Consider the following 21,504-nt stretch of genomic DNA (forward strand, 5'->3'; position numbering starts at 1 on the left):
CATCCCCAACTATACTATAACTATATAACTATACTGTAACTATAATATATCTATAATATAACTATACTATAACTATACTATAACTATACTATAACTATAATATAACTATACTAGAACTATACTATAACTATAATATAACTATAATATAACTACATCCCCAACTATACTATAACTACATCCCCAACTATACTATAACTATATAACTATACTATAACTATAATATAACTATACTATAACTATACTATAACTATAATATAACTATACTACAACTACACTATAACCACATCCCCAACTATACTATAACTATACTATAACTATAATATAACTATAATATACCTATAATATAACTATATTATAACTATACTATAACTATAATATACCTATAATATAACTATACTATAACTATACTATAACTATAATATAACTATAATATACCTATAATATAACTATACTATAACTATACTATAACTATAATATAACTATAATATACCTATAATATAACTATACTATAACTATAATATAACTATAATATACCTATAATATAACTATACTATAACTATACTATAACTATAATATAACTATAATATAACTATAATATACCTATAATATAACTATACTATAACTATACTATAACTATAATATAACTATAATATACCTATAATATAACTATACTATAACTATACTATAACTATAATAAAACTATAATATAACTATACTATAACTATACTATAACTATAATATAAATATACTACAACTATACTATAACTATAATATAACTATAATATACCTATAATATAACTATACTATAACTATACTATAACTATAATAAAACTATAATATAACTATACTATAACTATACTACAACTATAATATAACTATAATATAACTATACTATAACTATACTATAACTATAATATAACTATACTATAACTATAATATAACTATAATATAACTATACTATAACTATAATATAACTATACTATTACTATAATATAACTATACTACAACTATACTATAACTATACTATAACTATACTATAACTATAATATAACTATACTATAACTATACTATAACTATACTATAACTATAATATAACTATACTATTACTATAATATAACTATACTACAACTATACTATAACTACATCCCCAACTATACTATAACTATATAACTATACTATAACTATAATATAACTATACTATAACTATACTATAACTATAATATAACTATAGTATAACTATACTATAACTACATCCCCAACTATACTATAACTATATAACTATACTATAACTATAATATAACTATACTATAACTATACTATAACTATAATATAACTATACTACAACTACACTATAACCACATCCCCAACTATACTATAACTATACTATAACTATAATATAACTATAATATACCTATAATATAACTATACTATATCTATACTATAACTATAATATACCTATAATATAACTATACTATAACTATACTATAACTATAATATAACTATAATATACCTATAATATAACTATACTATAACTATACTATAACTATAATAAAACTATAATATAACTATACTATAACTATACTATAACTATAATATAAATATACTACAACTATACTATAACTATAATATAACTATAATATACCTATAATATAACTATACTATAACTATACTATAACTATAATAAAACTATAATATAACTATACTATAACTATACTACAACTATAATATAACTATAATATAACTATACTATAACTATACTATAACTATAATATAACTATACTATAACTATAATATAACTATAATATAACTATACTATAACTATAATATAACTATACTATTACTATAATATAACTATACTACAACTATACTATAACTATACTATAACTATACTATAACTATAATATAACTATACTATAACTATACTATAACTATACTATAACTATAATATAACTATACTATTACTATAATATAACTATACTACAACTATACTATAACTACATCCCCAACTATACTATAACTATATAACTATACTATACCTATAATATAACTATACTATAACTATACTATAACTATAATATAACTATAGTATAACTATACTATAACTATAATATAAATATACTACAACTACACTATAACCACATCCCCAACTATACTATAACTATAACTTATCAGGTGGTGGAGAGCAGGAGAAGGAGAGCAGAAATGAGTGCACAAGGTATTTAATTCCACGACAGCACCAGTATACTCAAAGTGTGGAGAAATACCGGTCACTCAAAAATAATGGGCTTAAATACATAACCCGCCGGCAAGTACCGCCATGTACAATCAATAAACACGCACACTGACATGTGGGAAACAGAGTGTTGAATAATGAACAGAAACCAGGTGAAAACAAAGACAAAGCAAATGGAAAATGAAAAGTGGATCGGCGATGGCTAAAAGACCGGTGACGTCGACCGCCGAACGCCGCCCGAACAAGGAGAGGGACGGGCTTCGGCGGAAGTCTTGACAACTATACTATAACTACATCCCCAACTATGCAATACCTACATCTCCAACTATACTATAACTATACTATAACTACATCCCCAGCTATACTATAACTATACTATAACTACATCCCCAACTATACTACAACTATACAATACCCACACCCCCAACTATACTACAACCATACTACAACTATACTATCACTACACTACACCTATAATATAACTACATCTCCAACTATACTACAACTATACTATCACTATACTACACCTATAGTATAACTACATCCCCAACTATGCAATAGCTACATCTCCAACTATACTATAACTATACTATAACTACATCCCCAGCTATACTATAACTATACTATAACTACATCCCCAACTATACTACAACTATACAATACCTACACCCCCAACTATACTACAACCATACTACAACTATACTATCACTATACTACACCTATAATATAACTTCATCTCCAACTATACTACAACTATACTATCACTATACTACACCTATAATATACCTACATCTCCAACCATACTACAACTATACTATCACTATACTACACCTATAATATAACTTAATCTCCAACTATACTACAACTATACTATCACTATACTACACCTATAATATACCTACATCTCCAACTATACTACAACTATACAATACCTACATCCCCAACTATACTACAACCACACTACAGCAATACTATACATACATGTCCAACTATACTATAGCTATACTATAACTACATCTCCAACTATACTATAACTATACAATACCTACACCCCCAACTATACTACGACCATACTACAACTATACTATCACTATACTACACCTATAATATAACTATATAATATACTATAACTATGCGGTGACTATACTATAACTATGCTACAGCTATACTACAATTATACTATACCTATACTGTAACTACACTATAACTACACCCCTTGCTATACTGTAACTACACTATAACTACACCTCCTGCTATACTATAACTACACTATAGCTACACTATGACTAGACTGTAACTATACTAAAACTATACTCTAGCTATACTGTACCTATAATACAACAATGCCGCAACTACACTGTAACTATACTATAACGTTACTACGGCTATACTGTAACTATACTATAGCTTTACTATAGCTATACTATGGCCATACTATAACTATACTATAACTACACTATACCTATATACCGGTGCCATAACTATACTACAAATATACTACAACCATACTACAACTATACTATAACTATACAATACCTACACCCCCAACTATACTACAACCATACTACAACTATACTATCACTATACTACAGCTATAATGTGGCCATTCTATAACTATGCTACAGCTATACTACAATTATACTATAACTATACTGTAACTACACTATAACTACACCCCTTGCTATACTATAACTACACTATAGCTACACTATGACTAGACTGTAACTATACTATAACGATACTATACTTATACTCTAGCTATACTGTACATATAATACAACAATACCGTAATTACACTGTAACTATACTATAGCGTTACTACGGCTATACTGTAACTATACTATAGCTTTACTATAACTATACTATGACCATACTATAACTATACTATAACTACACTATATCTATATACCGATGCCATAACTATACTACACATATACTACAGCCATACTACAACTATACTATAACTTTACTATAACTATAATCGAACGAACTATAGCCACATAACTATAGTATAGCTATACTACAACTATACTATAGCTATAATCTAACAAGCTATAACCACACCATAACTATACTACAACTATACTACAACTATAATATGACTATACTGTGACTATACTGTAACTATGCTATACCTACACTATAACTAAACTATAACTATACTATAGTTTAAGAGAGACAGCTGATAATCAGTTCACTCCAGCCAGAGTAAACCGTTTCACTAGGTGATGTTTATACCCCTCGGGGACAGACAGACCAACACAGACAGAGAAGATGAGGCTGAACAAGATGAGATAAACCCCAATTAAAAGACTCAACGAAAAGGGTTTTGATGTCAAAGCTTATCCATTGGCCCCCGACTAGACAGTACCATCATTCAGTTCAGGGTCTTTATCCCAAATGGCACCCTATTCCTTATATAGTGCACTACTTTTGACCAGAGTCCTATGAGCCCTGGCCAAACGTAGTGCAGTAAAAGTAGTGCACTAGATAGGACAGGGTGCCATTTGGGATATAGCCAGAGAAGGCTATTAACATGTCGATGCACGAGGCCCAAAGAAGGGAGCGAGACAATATGTCTAACACACAGCTGGGATCTCAGTGTATGAAAGAAATACCCCCCCCCCCCCCCTCTTCCAAGTTTCTCCACATCTGTCTGGCTAATTATTTTTGGTTCTCCCCCCAAATGGAAGATGCCCCTGTTCTCCTCTTCCACCGCTCTCCCGCCCTCCTCTTGTTTTTCAGCTCATCCCTCGCTCTTTCCAGGGAGCATAGGGGGCCCTCTCTCTTTCCCTCTCTCTCTCCCTCTCTCCCCCTCTCCCCCTCTCCCCCCCTCTCTCTCTCTCTCTCTTTCCCTTTCTCTCTCTTTCTCCCCTCTCTCTCTCTCCCTCTCTCTCCCTCTCCCCTCTCCCCCCTCTCTCTCTCCCCCTCTCCCCCTCTCTCTCTCTCTCTCTCTTTCCCTTTCTCTCTCTTTCTCCCCCCCCTCTCTCTCTCTCCCTCTCTCCCCCTCTCCCCCTCTCTCTCTCTCGCTCTCTCTCTTTCCCTTTCTCTCTCTTTCTCCCCCCCCTCTCTCTCTCTCCCTCTCTCTCCCTCTCCCCTCTCCCCCCTCTCTCTCTCCCCCTCCTCCCTCTCCCCCTCTCCCGCTCTCCCTCTCTCTCTCTGTCTTTTAGAACTCCAGACAGAAGATCCCTACAAAGCATCATCTCTAAGACTTTAGTCATAAACTGCTCAATTAACAGTCCATCTTCTATCTATTGATAGGATGGGGAGGGAGGGAGGGAGGGAGGGAGGGAGGGAGGGAGGGAGGGAGGGAGGGAGGGAGGGAGGAGGGGAGGGAGGAAGGAGGGGAATGTGGAGTTCTTCATCCTAAAGACATTGGCTGCCTCCCAAATAGCACCCTATTTTCTATATAGTGCCTTGCTTTTGTGTCATTTGGGACCAGTGGTGTACACCAGTACTAGGCTTGGTTTAGCGGTTACCATGGTTCCCCACCCGGCCACTCATTGCAACCAAGGCACGCCATTCTTTTCTCTGTGCTGAACAGAGCCTGCCGATACTCCCCCTGACTCGGCCTATTGTTGGGCGTACAAGTGGCCCTCAGAGCAGAGGGGATGGGGAAGAAAGGGTGGGGTCAGGGTTCATATCAAAGCCTCCCCATTGGGACTCAGAATTTCTGTTATCACATTATGTTGAGACACAAAAAGAGCCACAGTCTCAGAGAGAGAGAGAGAGAGAGAGAGAGAGAGAGAGAGAGAGAGAGAAAGAGAGAGCATCCTGGAGAGAGAGATAGAAAAGAGGGTGATAAGACAACATTCCTAACCTCCTGTCAGTGAGAGAGAGCAGCACAGAGGACAGCAGAGGAGCCTCCCAACCAACCCAGGTCCTCCCCAGTCCCTCCTAGTCTTCACTTTGTTCCACATCCAGAAGAGGACCCGTTACACTGTGCTGTGCTACCTACGGCTTTTTACCCTGCTCTTCTGTGAATCCTACCCCTACAGCTCGTTGCCGTGCTCTCCTGTGAATCCTACCCGTACTGCTCGTTGCCGTGCTCTCCTGTGAATCCTACCCGTACTGCTCGTTGCCGTGCTCTCCTGTGAATCCTACCCGTACAGCTCGTTGCCGTGCTCTCCTGTGAATCCTACCCGTACTGCTCGTTGCCGTGCTCTTCTGTGAATCCTACCCGTACTGCTCGTTGCCGTGCTCTCCTGTGAATCCTACCCGTACTGCTCGTTGCCGTGCTCTCCTGTGAATCCTACCCGTACTACTCTTTACCCTTCTCTTCTGTGAACCCTACCCGTACTACTCTTTACCCTGCTCTCCTGTGAACCCTACCCGTACTACTCTTTACCCTGCTCTCCTGTAAACCCTACCCGTACTACTCTTTACCCTGCTCTCCTGTGAACCCTACCCATACTACTCTTTACCCTGCTCTCCTGTGAACCCTACCCGTACTACTCTTTACCCTTCTCTCCTGTGAATCCTACCCGTACTATTCTTTACCCTGCTCTTCTGTGAACCCTACCCGTACTACTCTTTACCCTGCTCTCCTGTGAATCCTACCCGTACTATTCTTTACCCTGCTCTTCTGTGAACCCTACCCGTACTACTCTTTACCCTGCTCTCCTGTGAACCCTACCCGTACTACTCTTTACCCTGCTCTTCTGTGAATCCTACCCGTACTATTCTTTACCCTGCTCTCCTGTGAATCCTACCCGTACAGCTCTTTACCCTGCTCTTCTGTGAACCCTACCCGTGCAGCTCTTTACTGTGCTCTTCTAATCAATAACAACTCTACTGCTGCTTCGTCCTACACCAGCTGTTGACAGCCAGACCAACGTAGACTAGTCAGCTACTCCACGACCCCATCACTGCACTGGGCAGGCACACCACTTCCTCCTCACTGCACTGGGCAGCCACACCACTTCCTCCTCACTGCACTGGGCAAGCCACACCACTTCCTCCTCACTGCACTGGGCAGGCACACCACTTCCACCCCACTACACTGGGCAGCCACACCACTTCCTCCTCACTGCACTGGGCAAGCCACACCACTTCCTCCTCACTGCACTGGGCAGCCACACCACTTCCTCCTCACTGCACTGGGCAGGCACACCACTTCCTCCTCACTGCACTGGGCAGGCACACCACTTCCTCCTCACTGCACTGGGCAGGCACACCACTTCCTCCTCACTGCACTGGGCAGGCACACCACTTCCTCCTCACTGCACTGGGCAGGCACACCACTTCCTCCTCACTACACTGGGCAGCCACACCACTTCCTCCTCACTGCACTGGGCAAGCCACACCACTTCCTCCTCACTGCACTGGGCAGGCACACCACTTCCTCCTCACTGCACTGGGCAGCCACACCACTTCCTCCTCACTGCACTGGGCAGCCACACCACTTCCTCCTCATTGCACTTCCCTCAAGCAGTACACGCTGTCTGAGAAGAACACTGGTGGGTAAGTCTGATCTCTCTCTGGTTTTATAATTTACCTTCTCGTGGTCTTTTCTGTATTTGAGTTTAAGTTTTTTTTTGCAGAAAATGTCGCATGACAATGTCATAGTCTTCTGAGTGTCCTCTCTCTCTCTCTCTTTCCCGGATATATGGAATTGATATATGGAATTGATATCTGGAATTGATATATGGAATTGATATCTGGAATTGATGTATGGAATTGATGTATGGAATTGATATCTGGAATTGTTTTAAGATTGTTATACTATGTATCATTTAGGTATTTGATTTTGAATTGTAGGACCCATTTAGGTATCAAAACAATATAGAAACAAATATGTGATAAAATATTGAATTTGGTATTTACTACTTTTAGCCCAAAGAGACGTATTAAAAATTTGTTTTAAAAAAAGGGCAATAAAAAGGGTGTCTGTCCTGTATCTAGGAGAAAGCTCAGGAAATATGTATATCTTTACACATATTTAACCCCTTCTGGGGGGTTGGCACAACACTACAATACCTTCATATTCATTCCAGAAATTGTTTTAAACGGTACTGGTTACCTCCAGACGAGTCTCGTGACCCTTGTGGGGGTCGTAGAGCAAAATCGAGAACACCATCGTGTTCGTGAGAGTCTCATCTTTCCGTATAGTTGTCATATTAGTTCAGAACGATTTCTGGAATGTCTCCTGGTCTGACACACACAACGCTGTAGCTCTGCCACCTTCCACCACCGATGCGGAAGGCCGTCATAGGCGGATTGAGACGCAGCCCACGCAAAAAAAACATATTTCTCTTAAACTGACAGATTTTAATGGGGGATTTAATTATATTGACTCATTGGACTCAAATTATTAACTGAAGCATTTGAGATGTTAGTGGTGTTCTGATCTGTGACTACGCTAAGGAATTTTCTTTACCATGGTCTTATTTGTAGAGTTTTAGTTTTTGGAGGATAAGACTTGTTCAAGTTCTCAAGGTCACTGGAGATAACAGGTCCATTGTAACTCAATAGATATCGTACCTAGCTCCGTTCACAGAGCCAAATAAACCCAGCGAATTCATCAGCACACATGCACACCTCAAGTCTGGCTTCCTGCTGTGTGTTTTTCGGTTGGAGTTAGATTTGGAGTCTGTCAGATGAGGCCTGTTTTCAGACGGTGGGTCAGTGAATCTCATCAGGTAACTTCCTGTTTTCAGACGGTTGGTCAGTGAATCTCATCAGGTAACTTCTTTAACGTTAGGGAAATTTGCCACTGTATTTTGTAGCCTTCAATTTGTGCTTTCAGGATTTTCTGTGGGGATCAACTCTTAACAGGGGTCACATTGCTCCTGTTAACCTCAGTGACAAGGTCATGTTAACCCATGGGACAGGCTCATGTTAACCCTAGTGACAGGCTCATGTTAACCCTAGTGACAGGTTCCTGTTAACCCCAGTGACAGGTTCCTATTAAACCTAGTGACAGGTTCCTGTTAACTCCAATGACAGGTTCCTGTTAACCCCAGTGACAGGTTCCTAATAAACCTAGTGACAGGTTCCTGTTAACCCCAATGACAGGTTCCTGTTAACCCCAGTGACAGGTTCCTGTTAACCCCAGTGACAGGTTCCTGTTAACCCCAGTGACAGGTTCCTGTTAACCCCAGTGACAGGTTCCTGTTAACCCTAGTGACAGGTTCCTGTTAACCCTAGTGACAGGTTTCTGTTAACCCCAGTGACAGGTTCCTGTTAACCCCAGTGACAGGTTCCTGTTAACCCTAGTGACAGGTTTCTGTTAACCCTAGTGACAGGTTCCTGTTAACCCCAGTGACAGGTTCCTGTTAACCCTAGTGACAGGTTCCTGTTAACCCCAGTGACAGGTTCCTGTTAACCCCAGTGACAGGTTCCTGTTAACCCTAGTGACAGGTTCCTGTTAACCCCAGTGACAGGTTCCTGTTAACCCCAGTGACAGGTTCCTTTGGAAAGTGTAATATGTCTAGAGAGAAGGCTGTGCTCTCCACTGCAGAACCCGACAGCGATCCCATTCCCCCTCACAAATGAAGGCTTTGAATAATCTCTCAAAACTATTTGTATGTGTCCCAAATGGCACCCTATTCCCTATATATTGTGCACTACTTTTGACTATCTTCCCTGGTCAAAAACAGTGCACTTGAATAGAGATTAGGGTGCCCATTTGGGACACAGCCCTAGTCTGATCCAAAGAATCCCCTCTTTCCTCTCTTGACTGCTGGACTGGTGCGAACACTCCCACACATTTACACCATCAGACCATTGTGATAGAGGCTTGTTCTGGGGGTTTATCTCCCTGTAGGGGGTTGTCACACACAGTAATAAATCAGTGGAGCGTGATCCCCCCCCCACCCCCACCCCCCATAGGGCTCTGGTCTAAAGTAGTGCACTATATATAGGGAATAGGGTTCCATAGGGCTCTGGTCAAAACTAGGGCACCATGTATAAAAAATAATGCAATTTGGGACGCCCCTACACAATGTGGAGGCAGAAGGTTGCTTGGTAAATGCCGTCCTCTCGTAGTCCAACAGCTCCCCTGAACACTGTTTCACACCACGAGGATCAGACAGGGAAGAGATCTGTCCTGAACACTGTTTCACACCACGAGGATCAGACAGGGAAGAGATCTGTCCTGAACAATGTTTCACACCACGAAGATCAGACAGGGAAGAGATCTGTCCTGAACACTGTTTCACACTACGAAGATCAGACAGGGAAGAGATCTGTCCTGAACACTGTTTCACACCACGAGGATCAGACAGGGAAGAGATCTGTCCTGAACACTGTTTCACACCACGAAGATCAGACAGGGAAGAAATCTGTCCTGAACAATGTTTCACACCACGAGGATCAGACAGGGAAGAGATCTGTCCTGAACACTGTTTCACACCACGAGGATCAGACAGGGAAGAGATCTGTCCTGAACACTGTTTCACACCACGAAGATCAGACAGGGAAGAGATCTGTCCTGAACACTGTTTCACACCACGAAGATCAGACAGGGAAGAGATCTGTCCTGAACACTGTTTCACACCACGAGGATCAGACAGGGAAGAGATCTGTCCTGAACACTGTTTCACACCACGAGGATCAGACAGGGAAGAGATCTGTCCTGAACACTGTTTCACACCACGAGGATCAGACAGGGAAGAGATCTGTCCTGAACACTGTTTCACACCACGAGGATCAGACAGGGAAGAGATCTGTCCTGAACACTGTTTCACACCACGAGGATCAGACAGGGAAGAGATCTGTCCTGAACACTGTTTCACACCACGAAGATCAGACAGGGAAGAGATCTGTCCTGAACACTGTTTCACACCACGAGGATCAGACAGGGAAGAGATCTGTCCTGAACACTGTTTCACACCACGAGGATCAGACAGGGAAGAGATCTGTCCTGAACACTGTTTCACACCACGAAGATCAGACAGGGAAGAGATCTGTCCTGAACACTGTTTCACACCACAAAGATCAGACAGGGAAGAGATCTGTCCTGAACACTGTTTCACACCACGAGGATCAGACAGGGAAGAGATCTGTCCTGAACACTGTTTCACACCACGAGGATCAGACAGGGAAGAGATCTGTCCTGAACACTGTTTCACACCACGAAGATCAGACAGGGAAGAGATCTGTCCTGAACACTGTTTCACACCACGAGGATCAGACAGGGAAGAGATCTGTCCTGAACACTGTTTCACACCACGAGGATCAGACAGGGAAGAGATCCGTCCTGCCAGTGGTACTACATCTGACTAAGTCCTTATGTGACCTCTGGCTCTCTGAGTCTGTGTCCCAAATGGTCATCTATTCCCTATATTGTGCACTACTGTTGACGAGAAACCGTAAGACTCTGGTGAAAAGTAGTGTACTACTGTACATAGGGAATAGTGTGTTTCTCAGTTGGTAGAGCACAGTGCTTGTAACGGGTAGTGGGGTTTGATACCCAGGACCACCCATACATAAACTGTAAGTCGCTTTGGATAAAAGTGTCAGCTAAATGGCATATAGCACAGATGTAGGATCTTAATTTGAGCCACATTGCTATTGAGGGAAAACAATCCTGCAGCAACAGGAAATGTGAGTTTTTTTTTGTTGTAGATGTTGGTACATTTTACGTTAGGTCAAATCAAGTCTACAGTTTTTAAGTGGAAATTACAAACTTTAGAAGCACGTTTTAAACCTTGAATATAATACAAGGTTACATTTTCCTGCCGTGCAGGAAAATGATCATCAACAAAAGAGTGATCAAATTAAGATGGTACATCTGTATAATAGGGTACCATTTGGGAGTCACTCTGGCTCTCCGGTCAGCATGTATAGGAGAGACAGCTGCTGAGGTTGAAGTTTTTGAAAACAGACAAAGGAGGGTGTTGAGCCTCCTCTCACCCAGGAATGTCTCCGCAGTTCCCAGGCAGTCCAGGACAAGCCTAGTTTTAGTGGGGAGTCCCACAACTACGTCATATGACTTTCATCAATGAGTTATTCTGTATTTTGTGAGTGGTTTATGTGTGTGTATCCCACTGACACACTCCCCTTTGCTCCAACATCTGCGGGATAGTAAGAACTATCTCCGGTACACACCTCTTTTGTGCCTTTCACGGAGGCTCTGATAATATTGATGTTTGGCCTTATGGCTAACTGCTTACAGCTGTCCTGTGCGGCAGGCAGGGGAGTGGTGATTGGATAATTAAAAGTGATGTCGGAGGTCATAACAGAGAACGGTGAATGTTCTCTTTTAGTAGGAGATTTAAACCACATTGAAGGACTTGAAATTAAAAAGGGAAATAAAATAGATTGTGCATTTTAGATTCAATGGGTGTTCAATGTTTTTTTAAAAACGTCTTCATCTCTTCTTCAGCCATTAGACAGTTACAGTTGCATCTGTTGGGACTGGAATATTTACAGAAGAAGTGCTATTAGACTGGCGGCTGCAAGCAACGACAGAAACATCACTTCTAAACCACCTGCGCTCAAACGGTGAGGCCATTTCACCAGTGGAAGAGCCACTCGATCATTACTTATAATGGGACAAATCAGACAACTGGGCCGGACCAGGGGGTAATGTGACAAATTAGACAACTGGGCCAGACCAGGGTGTAATGGGACAAATCAGACAACTGGGTCAGACCAGGGGGTAATGGGACACATTAGACAACTGGGTCAGACCAGGGGGAAATGGGACAAATTAGACAACTGGGCCAGACCAGGGGGTAATGGGACAAATCAGACAACTGGGTCAGACCAGGGGGTAATGGGACACATTAGACAACTGGGCCAGACCAGGGGGTAATGGGACAAATTAGACAACTGGGCCAGACCAGGGGGTAATGGGACAAATCAGACAACTGGATCAGACCAGGGGGTAATGTGACAAATCAGACAACTGGGTCAGACCAGGGGGTAATGGGACAAATCAGACAACTGGGTCAGACCAGGGGGTAATGTGACAAATCAGACAACTGGGTCAGACCAGGGGGTAATGTGACAAATCAGACAACTGGGTCAGACCAGGGGGTAATGTGACAAATCAGACAACTGGGTCAGATCAGGGGGTAATGTGACAAAACAGACAACTGGGTCAGATCAGGGGGTAATGGGACAAATCAGACAACTGGGTCAGACCAGGGGGTAATGTGACAAATCAGACAACTGGGTCAGACCAGGGGGTAATGTGACAAAATTAGACAACTGGGCCAGACCAGGGGGTAATGTGACAAATCAGACAACTGGGTCAGATCAGGGGGTAATTGGACAAATCAGACAACTGGGTCAGACCAGGGGGTAATGGGACAAATCAGACAACTGGGTCAGACCAGGGGGTAATGTGACAAATCAGACAACTGGGTCAGACCAGGGGGTAATGTGACAAATCAGACAACTGGGTCAGACCAGGGGGTAATGTGACAAATCAGACAACTGGGTCAGACCAGGGGGTAATGGGACAAATTAGACAACTGGGTCAGACCAGGGGGTAATGGGACAAATCAGACAACTGGGTCAGACCAGGGGGTAATGTGACAAATCAGACAACTGGGTCAGACCAGGGGGTAATGTGACAAATCAGACAACTGGGTCAGACCAGGGGGTAATGTGACAAATCAGACAACTGGGTCAGACCAGGGGGTAATGTGACAAATCAGACAACTGGGTCAGATCAGGGGGTAATGTGACAAAACAGACAACTGGGTCAGATCAGGGGGTAATGGGACAAATCAGACAACTGGGTCAGACCAGGGGGTAATGTGACAAATCAGACAACTGGGTCAGACCAGGGGGTAATGTGACAAAATTAGACAACTGGGCCAGACCAGGGGGTAATGTGACAAATCAGACAACTGGGTCAGATCAGGGGGTAATTGGACAAATCAGACAACTGGGTCAGACCAGGGGGTAATGGGACAAATCAGACAACTGGGTCAGACCAGGGGGTAATGTGACAAATCAGACAACTGGGTCAGACCAGGGGGTAATGTGACAAATCAGACAACTGGGTCAGACCAGGGGGTAATGTGACAAATCAGACAACTGGGTCAGACCAGGGGGTAATGGGACAAATTAGACAACTGGGTCAGACCAGGGGGTAATGGGACAAATCAGACAACTGGGTCAGACCAGGGGGTAATGTGACAAATCAGACAACTGGGTCAGACCAGGGTGTAATGGGACAAATCAGACAACTGGGTCAGACCAGGGGGTAATGGGACAAATCAGACAACTGGGTCAGACCAGGGGGTAATGGGACACATTAGACAACTGGGTCAGACCAGGGGGTAATGGGACAAATTAGACAACTGGGCCAGACCAGGGGGTAATGGGACAAATCAGACAACTGGGTCAGACCAGGGGGTAATGTGACAAAATTAGACAACTGGGCCAGACCAGGGGGTAATGTGACAAATCAGACAACTGGGTCAGATCAGGGGGTAATTGGACAAATCAGACAACTGGGTCAGACCAGGGGGTAATGGGACAAATCAGACAACTGGGTCAGACCAGGGGGTAATGTGACAAATCAGACAACTGGGTCAGACCAGGGGGTAATGTGACAAATCAGACAACTGGGTCAGACCAGGGGGTAATGTGACAAATCAGACAACTGGGTCAGACCAGGGGGTAATGGGACAAATTAGACAACTGGGTCAGACCAGGGGGTAATGGGACAAATCAGACAACTGGGTCAGACCAGGGTGTAATGGGACAAATCAGACAACTGGGTCAGACCAGGGGGTAATGGGACAAATCAGACAACTGGGTCAGACCAGGGGGTAATGGGACACATTAGACAACTGGGTCAGACCAGGGGGTAATGGGACAAATTAGACAACTGGGCCAGACCAGGGGGTAATGGGACAAATCAGACAACCGGGTCAGACCAGGGGGTAATGTGACAAAATTAGACAACTGGGCCAGACCAGGGGGTAATGTGACAAATCAGACAACTGGGTCAGACCAGGGGGTAATGTGACAAACTCAAAGCAGTAAACTCTCAATATAGACTTCAAAGTCTGATGAAGTCTGTCAAGAGCACCTTGAGACTCTGGGTGGTAGGTACTAGACCTTGAGACTCTTGGTGGTAGGTACTAGACCTTGAGACTCTGGGTGGTAGGTTCTAGACCTTGAGACTCTGGGTGGTCGGTACTAGACCTTGAGACGCTGGGTGGTCGGTACTAGACCTTGAGACTCTGGGTGGTAGGTACTAGACCTTGAGACTCTGGGTGGTAGGTACTAGACCTTGAGACTCTGGGTGGTAGGTACTAGACCTTGAGACTCTGGGTGGTAGGTACTAGACCTTGAGACTCTGGGTGGTCGGTACTAGACCTTGAGACTCTGGGTGGTAGGTACTAGACCTTGAGACTCTGGGTGGTGGGTACTAGACCTTGAGACTCTGGGTGGTAGGTTCTAGACCTTGAGACTCTGGGTGGTAGGTACTAGACCTTGAGACTCTGGGTGGTAGGTACTAGACCTTGAGACTCTGGGTGGTAGGTACTAGACCTTGAGACTCTGGGTGGTCGGTACTAGACCTTGAGACTCTGGGTGGTAGGTACTAGACCTTGAGACTCTGGGTGGTAGGTACTAGACCTTGAGACTCTGGGTGGTAGGTACTAGACCTTGAGACTCTGGGTGGTAGGTACTAGACCTTGAGACTCTGGGTGGTCGGTACTAGACCTTGAGACTCTGGGTGGTAGGTACTAGACCTTGAGACTGTAGGTGGTCGGTACTAGACCTTGAGACTCTGGGTGGTAGGTACTAGACCTTGAGACTCTGGGTGGTAGGTACTAGACCTTGAGACTCTGGGTGGTCGGTACTAGACCTTGAGACTCTGGGTGGTAGGTACTAGACCTTGAGACTCTGGGTGGTGGGTACTAGACCTTGAGACTGTGGGTGGTCGGTACTAGACCTTGAGACTCTGGGTGGTAGGCACTAGAGGGGTAATGGGTTACACCCAACTGTTGTAGCACTTGACATTAACTTCTAACCTTGGTCCGACTGCACTACCTGCAGAAGTCCAAACGTTGAAAATAATTTCACCAGGACCTTAACAATACTGGAAGCTGTGATTTTCCTCAGTGGAATGGCCTCAGGGAAACGAGTGGCAGCACACAATATGGTTAAGAGAAACTGTTTACCACTCTTGACGTTGGGCAAAGGACCAACACAATCCTGCTGAAAGGTCAAGTCAAAAGCACGACTTGGCTGCAAAGTTGCGACCGGTCAAGTTTGTTTTGGTTTACTCATCCGCTAGCAAACGCCACAGGACTTACAGTAAGATACAACATCCTCTTTCAGAACAGGCCAGAATAAGTTACGTTGCTTCCCGATGGGCCGCCCCCAGGTGGTAACAACACATCCACCACACTGATCGTCAACACAGGGGCCCCTCAGGGGTGCGTGCTCAGCCCCCTCCTGTACTCTTTAATTACTTGTTACTTTTATCTCTTATTCTTATCCATATTTTCTTAAACTGCACTGTCGTTTAGGGGCTCGTAAGTAAGCTTTTCACTGTAAGGTCTACCTACACCTGTTGTATTCGGCGCATGTGACTAATAAAATTTGATTTGATTTGATTTTGATTCACCCCCAAAGGTTGAAGATCACAAACACTGACTGTTATAGCAGTTTATATTTACGGATGTTGTCTTTCAAATGTCCCTTTAGGATGTGTTTTAACAGTGGAATGTTTAATCTGTGAACCAATTTGTTGTCATTGTGGGTGTTATCATGTGTTATAACTATAAAACTAAAACTAATAACAGTATTTCTATACTCAATAATAATAATAGTTAGGTTAAAAAAGTATTATTCTCTAAGCTTTATAGCCTATGCGTGCATTGATACTTCACCCATGATGTCATCTGTAGTTCATGTATGTTTCTAGTTCATTAGGCCTATCTTAGAGCAGATCAGTTGTACTTTACCCATGATGTCATCTGTAGTGCATGTTCCACATCAGTCACGGCTTCATCAATAAGTGTATCAATGACGTCGTCCCCACAGTGACCGTACGTACATACCTCAACCAGAAGCAATGGATTACAGGCAACATCCGCACAGAGCTAAAGGGTAGAGCTGCCGCTTTCAAGGAGCGGGACTCTAACCCGGACGCTTATAAGAAATCCCGCTATGCCCTCCGAAGAACCATGAAACAGGCAAAGCATCAATACACGACTAAGATTGAATCCTACTACACCGGCTCTGACTCTAATCGGATGTGGCAGGGCTTGCAAACTATTAAGGACTACAAAGGGAAGGCAGGCCGCGAGCTGCCCAGTGACACGGGCCTACCAAACGAGCTAAATGACTTCTACGCGCGCAACAATGAAGCATGCATGAGAACACCAGCTGTTCCAGGCGACTGTGTGTCAAGCACTCTGTAGCCGATGTGAGTAAGACGCAGGGCCAGACGGATTACCAGGAAGTGTACTCAGAGCATGCGCTAACCAACTGACAAGTGTCTTCACTAACATTTTCAACCTCTCCTCAGCTGTTGATTGCGGTCCTGCTCTGGTAGGTCAATGATTTCTCTCTAAACTCAGCAAAGTCTCTTTCTAGAAAAGATAGACTGTCTCTAAGAGATTTGACGTCGGAGGAGAGTCTTGGAGAGACGGGGCTTCGGTCAGGGCTTGGAGGCATCATCTTCTCATGGATTTTGGCCTGTGGAGAGGATTGGAGAGACGGCGCTTCGGTCAGGGTTTGGAAGGGGTTGTCTTCTCATGGATTTTGGCCTGTGGAGAGGATTGGAGAGACGGGGCTTCGGTCAGGGCTTGGAGGGGTCAGGGCTGTCAGGGCTTGGAGGGGGTCGTCTTCTCATGGATTTTGGTCTGTGGAGAGGCTTGGAGAGACGGGGCTTCGGTCAGGGCTTGGAAGGGGTTGTCTTCTCATGGATTTTGGTCTGTGGAGAGGATTGGAGAGACAGGGCTTCGGTCAGGGTTTGGAAGGGGTTGTCTTCTCATGAATTTTGGCCTGTGGAGAGGATTGGAGAGACGGGGCTTCGGTCAGGGTTTGGAGGCATCGTCTTCTCATGGATTTTGGTCTGTGGAGAGGATTGGAGAGACGGGGCTTCGGACAGGGCTTGGAAGGGGTTGTCTTCTCATGGATTTTGGTCTGTGGAGAGGATTGGAGAGACGGGGCTTTGGTCAGGGCTCGGAAGGGGTTGTCTTCTCATGCCTTTTGGCCTGTGGAGAGGCTTCTTAGCTTCTTCTCTGAGGGACTGGAAGTCTTCCTGGAACTCCCTCAGGCTGCTCTCTGACCCCTGAACCATGATGGTGTCATTATGGTAGACATTATGATGAGGAAGGGGCCGTTTTCATCATTGTCCTCATTGATTGTTATCTGTCTGCCTTTTCCAATACCAATCTTTCTATGTTTTGGGTATTTGGTGATTGGCTCTCAGAATGAAATAAGCTATGTATTGTTGTCTTCTTCCCCTCTAGTATTGCCACCAAGATCTTGGGTGACTCTCTCCTTATTTTACTTTTAACATTGTTCTTTGCTTTGCAAATAGTTGACATCTGTAGGCTACAGAACCTCCATTTTGATTTTTTATCTTGGTAATTTATTTTCTCGCTCTTTTCCAAGATTTTCCAGCTTTTGTCATTATTTTATATTACAGATTGCCTTTTGCTGCAACCACATCCCAAAAAGCAGCTGCTCATTTTCTTCTTCTTCAAGTCAAAAGAAGAGCATTTACAAGCAGCCAAAATCAAGTTCTTCTCAGTTATTTGATCGCCTTTTTCTCTCTCTCTCTCTCTCTCTCTCTCTCTCTCTCTCTCTCTCTCTCTCTTTCTGTGTCTGCCTCTTTCTCTCTCTCCTCTCTCTTCCCAGAGATGAAGATACAGACCACTCCCACCATGGACATGGACGCCCTGACGTCCATCCTGTCCAACGCGTCTTCAGAGAGTAGCTGTGCTCCTGTAGATAACACTGTGGAGAACATGGTGTTTGGAGGTTACTACATTCTGGTCTTTCTCCTGGCGCTCAATGGTAATGTAATGTTATGTTACATAATGTTGTGTTGCGTAGCGTTGCGGTGTGTTGTGTTATGTTTTGTTCCATTATGTTGTGCTGTGTTGCCTAGTGTGGTGTGTTGTTATGTTCGCTATATAGCCTACCTTGACAGTTATTCTTGAGATACCCTCTACATCCACCCTAGTTGAGATACCCTCTTCATCCACCCTAGTTGAGATACCCTCTTCATCCACCCTAGTTGAGATACCCTCTTCATCCACCCTAGTTTAGATACCCTCTTCATCCACCCTAGTTGAGATACCCTCTTCATCCACCCTAGTTGAGATAACCTCTTCATCCACCCTAGTTGAGATACCCTCTTCATCCACCCTAGTTGAGATACCCTCTTCATCCACCCTAGTTGAGATACCCTCTTCATCCACCCTAGTTGAGATACCCTCTTCATCCACCCTAGTTTAGATACCCTCTTCATCCACCCTAGTTGAGATACCCTCTTCATCCACCCTAGTTGAGATACCCTCTTCATCCACCCTAGTTGAGATAAGGATGTTTGAGTTCTAATAAATGAGATCAGTACAAGTCTCGTTCTTTCACCACAACAGGTAACGCCTTGGCCCTCTGGATCTTCTCCCGGCAGCGTGGCACATCCTCTCCCGCTAACGTCTTCCTGCTGCACCTGGCTGTGGCCGACCTCTCCTACGTCATAATCCTGCCGCTCCGCGCCACATACCACCTCACGGGGGGCCACTGGCCGTTCGGCGAGGTTCCGTGTCGAGTCGCCGGCTTCCTGTTTTATGTCAACATGTACGCGAGTCTCTACTTCTTGGCATGCGTGGCTGGGGATCGCTACCTGGCCGTGGTGCACGCCGTGAGGTCACTGAAGATCCGCCGTGCCCGCTACGCCCACACCATCAGTTTTTCCCTGTGGGTGCTGGTCACCGTCTCCATGGCGCCCCTGCTGGTCACCCGCCAGACTGCGGAGGTGGACGGGATGACGGTGTGTCTGCAGCTGTACAGGGAGAAAGCCTCCCGCAAGGCCCTCGTCTCTTTAGCCGTAGCCTTCACCCCTCCTTTCCTCTCCACACTGTCCTGCTACCTGCTCATCATCCACAGCCTGAGGAGAGGATCCCGACTGGAGCCCCAGCTGAAGCTGCGAGCCTTGAGGACCATCGGCCTGGTCATGCTGATCTATGTGGTGTGCTTCCTGCCGTACCACGCCTCCAGAGCCACGTTCATCCTGGGGTACGCCCACCCAGATGTCTCCTGCCAGACCAGGCGGGGTCTGTCCCTGGCCAACCGCGTCACCTCCTCCCTCACCTGTCTGAACGGGGGCCTGGATCCTCTGGTGTACCTGTTTGGGGCCGAGAAGTTCCGGGGAACGGTGAGGAGGCTGTTCTTTAGAGACAGGGCCGGGGGATCAGGGGCCACCAGTGCAGGAGAGCTGAAGGGAACACACGAGAGCTCTGTCAGCGCCAAGTCTGAGTTCTGAGAAGCCGGAGGTGGAACCATCTGAAATATCAACTTTATCTGACGGACTTATTTTTAAGTCATTTTTTAAATACATTTTTCTACCTGTTTTCACTCAAGCCTCTCAATACTTATTTTTATACTGCCTCTCCTGTCCATATGAGACTGTATCTTTGTTCTATACTGCCTCTCCTGTCCATATGAGACTGTATCTTTGTTCTTTACTGCCTCTCCTGTCCATATGAGACTGTATCTTTGTTCTATACTGCCTCTCCTGTCCATATGAGACTGTATCTTTGTTCTCTACTGCCTCTCCTGTCCATATGAGACTGTATCTTTGTTCTGTACTGCCTCTCCTGTCCATATGAGACTGTATCTTTGACTTTAACTTTGTCTTTGAAATCAATTAGAGTTTGTTTCATTATCATCTCCCTTCAGCTGTAACTATTTTCAACCCTGCCAAAGTGCTGGTAAAAACCAAATCAATGGATGCCATCCCAGCTGTAATTCTAGTTGTACAGTATTTTGCGTAAAACCTTGTTTTTTTTTTTAAACGGGGGGGGGGATGCATGCCTTTTCATCTTAGTAGGTCTTGATCTGTTAACTCTTTAAAATCGTGCTTAGTAATGCCTAACATACTTTTGGGCAAGGATATTATTACGATAATACAATCTTATTCTCACTAATTAAAGTGTATCTTCAATGTTTCCCGCCAAGTTAATTCATGATACAATCAAAATGTATTTTCCTCAAGTAATCTCCATTAACGTTTCCTTGTCGTCCTATTACCAAAAAAAAAAAAAAAATGTAGCCATTCATTTCAAAATTATATATTGGATAAATCTCTTACCCGACTTTCTAGCAAA

General features: G+C 43.7%; 1 protein-coding gene across 2 annotated transcripts; it reads left to right on the forward strand.

Annotated features, from left to right (window-relative positions):
• Positions 1 to 5,980: 5,980 nt before the first annotated feature.
• Positions 5,981 to 21,444, forward strand: gpr17 (G protein-coupled receptor 17). Of its 2 annotated transcripts, none has more exons than XM_036978950.1 (3): positions 5,981 to 7,696; positions 19,028 to 19,186; positions 19,774 to 21,444. In XM_036978950.1, exons 2-3 carry the CDS (start codon positions 19,030 to 19,032, stop codon positions 20,658 to 20,660), a joined length of 1,044 nt encoding a protein of 347 aa, XP_036834845.1. In that variant the 5' UTR covers positions 5,981 to 7,696; positions 19,028 to 19,029; the 3' UTR covers positions 20,661 to 21,444. The 2 variants fall into 2 exon arrangements, with proteins under 2 accessions (XP_036834845.1, XP_036834844.1); XM_036978949.1 differs by having other exon boundaries at positions 7,081 to 7,692.
• Positions 21,445 to 21,504: the final 60 nt, after the last annotated feature.

This window comes from Oncorhynchus mykiss, chromosome 5 (assembly GCF_013265735.2).
Source record: "Oncorhynchus mykiss isolate Arlee chromosome 5, USDA_OmykA_1.1, whole genome shotgun sequence".
NCBI lineage: Eukaryota > Metazoa > Chordata > Actinopteri > Salmoniformes > Salmonidae > Oncorhynchus > Oncorhynchus mykiss.

What these genes read in the sequence shown, in the direction of transcription:
- gpr17 (XM_036978950.1), top strand. Translation starts at nt 19,030, where the DNA reads ATGAAGATACAGACCACTCCCACCATGGACATGGACGCCCTGACGTCC. An exon ending in CTTTCTCCTGGCGCTCAATG is followed by an intron (nt 19,187 to 19,773) that starts GTAATGTAATGT and finishes TCACCACAACAG; the next exon opens with GTAACGCCTTGGCCCTCTGG.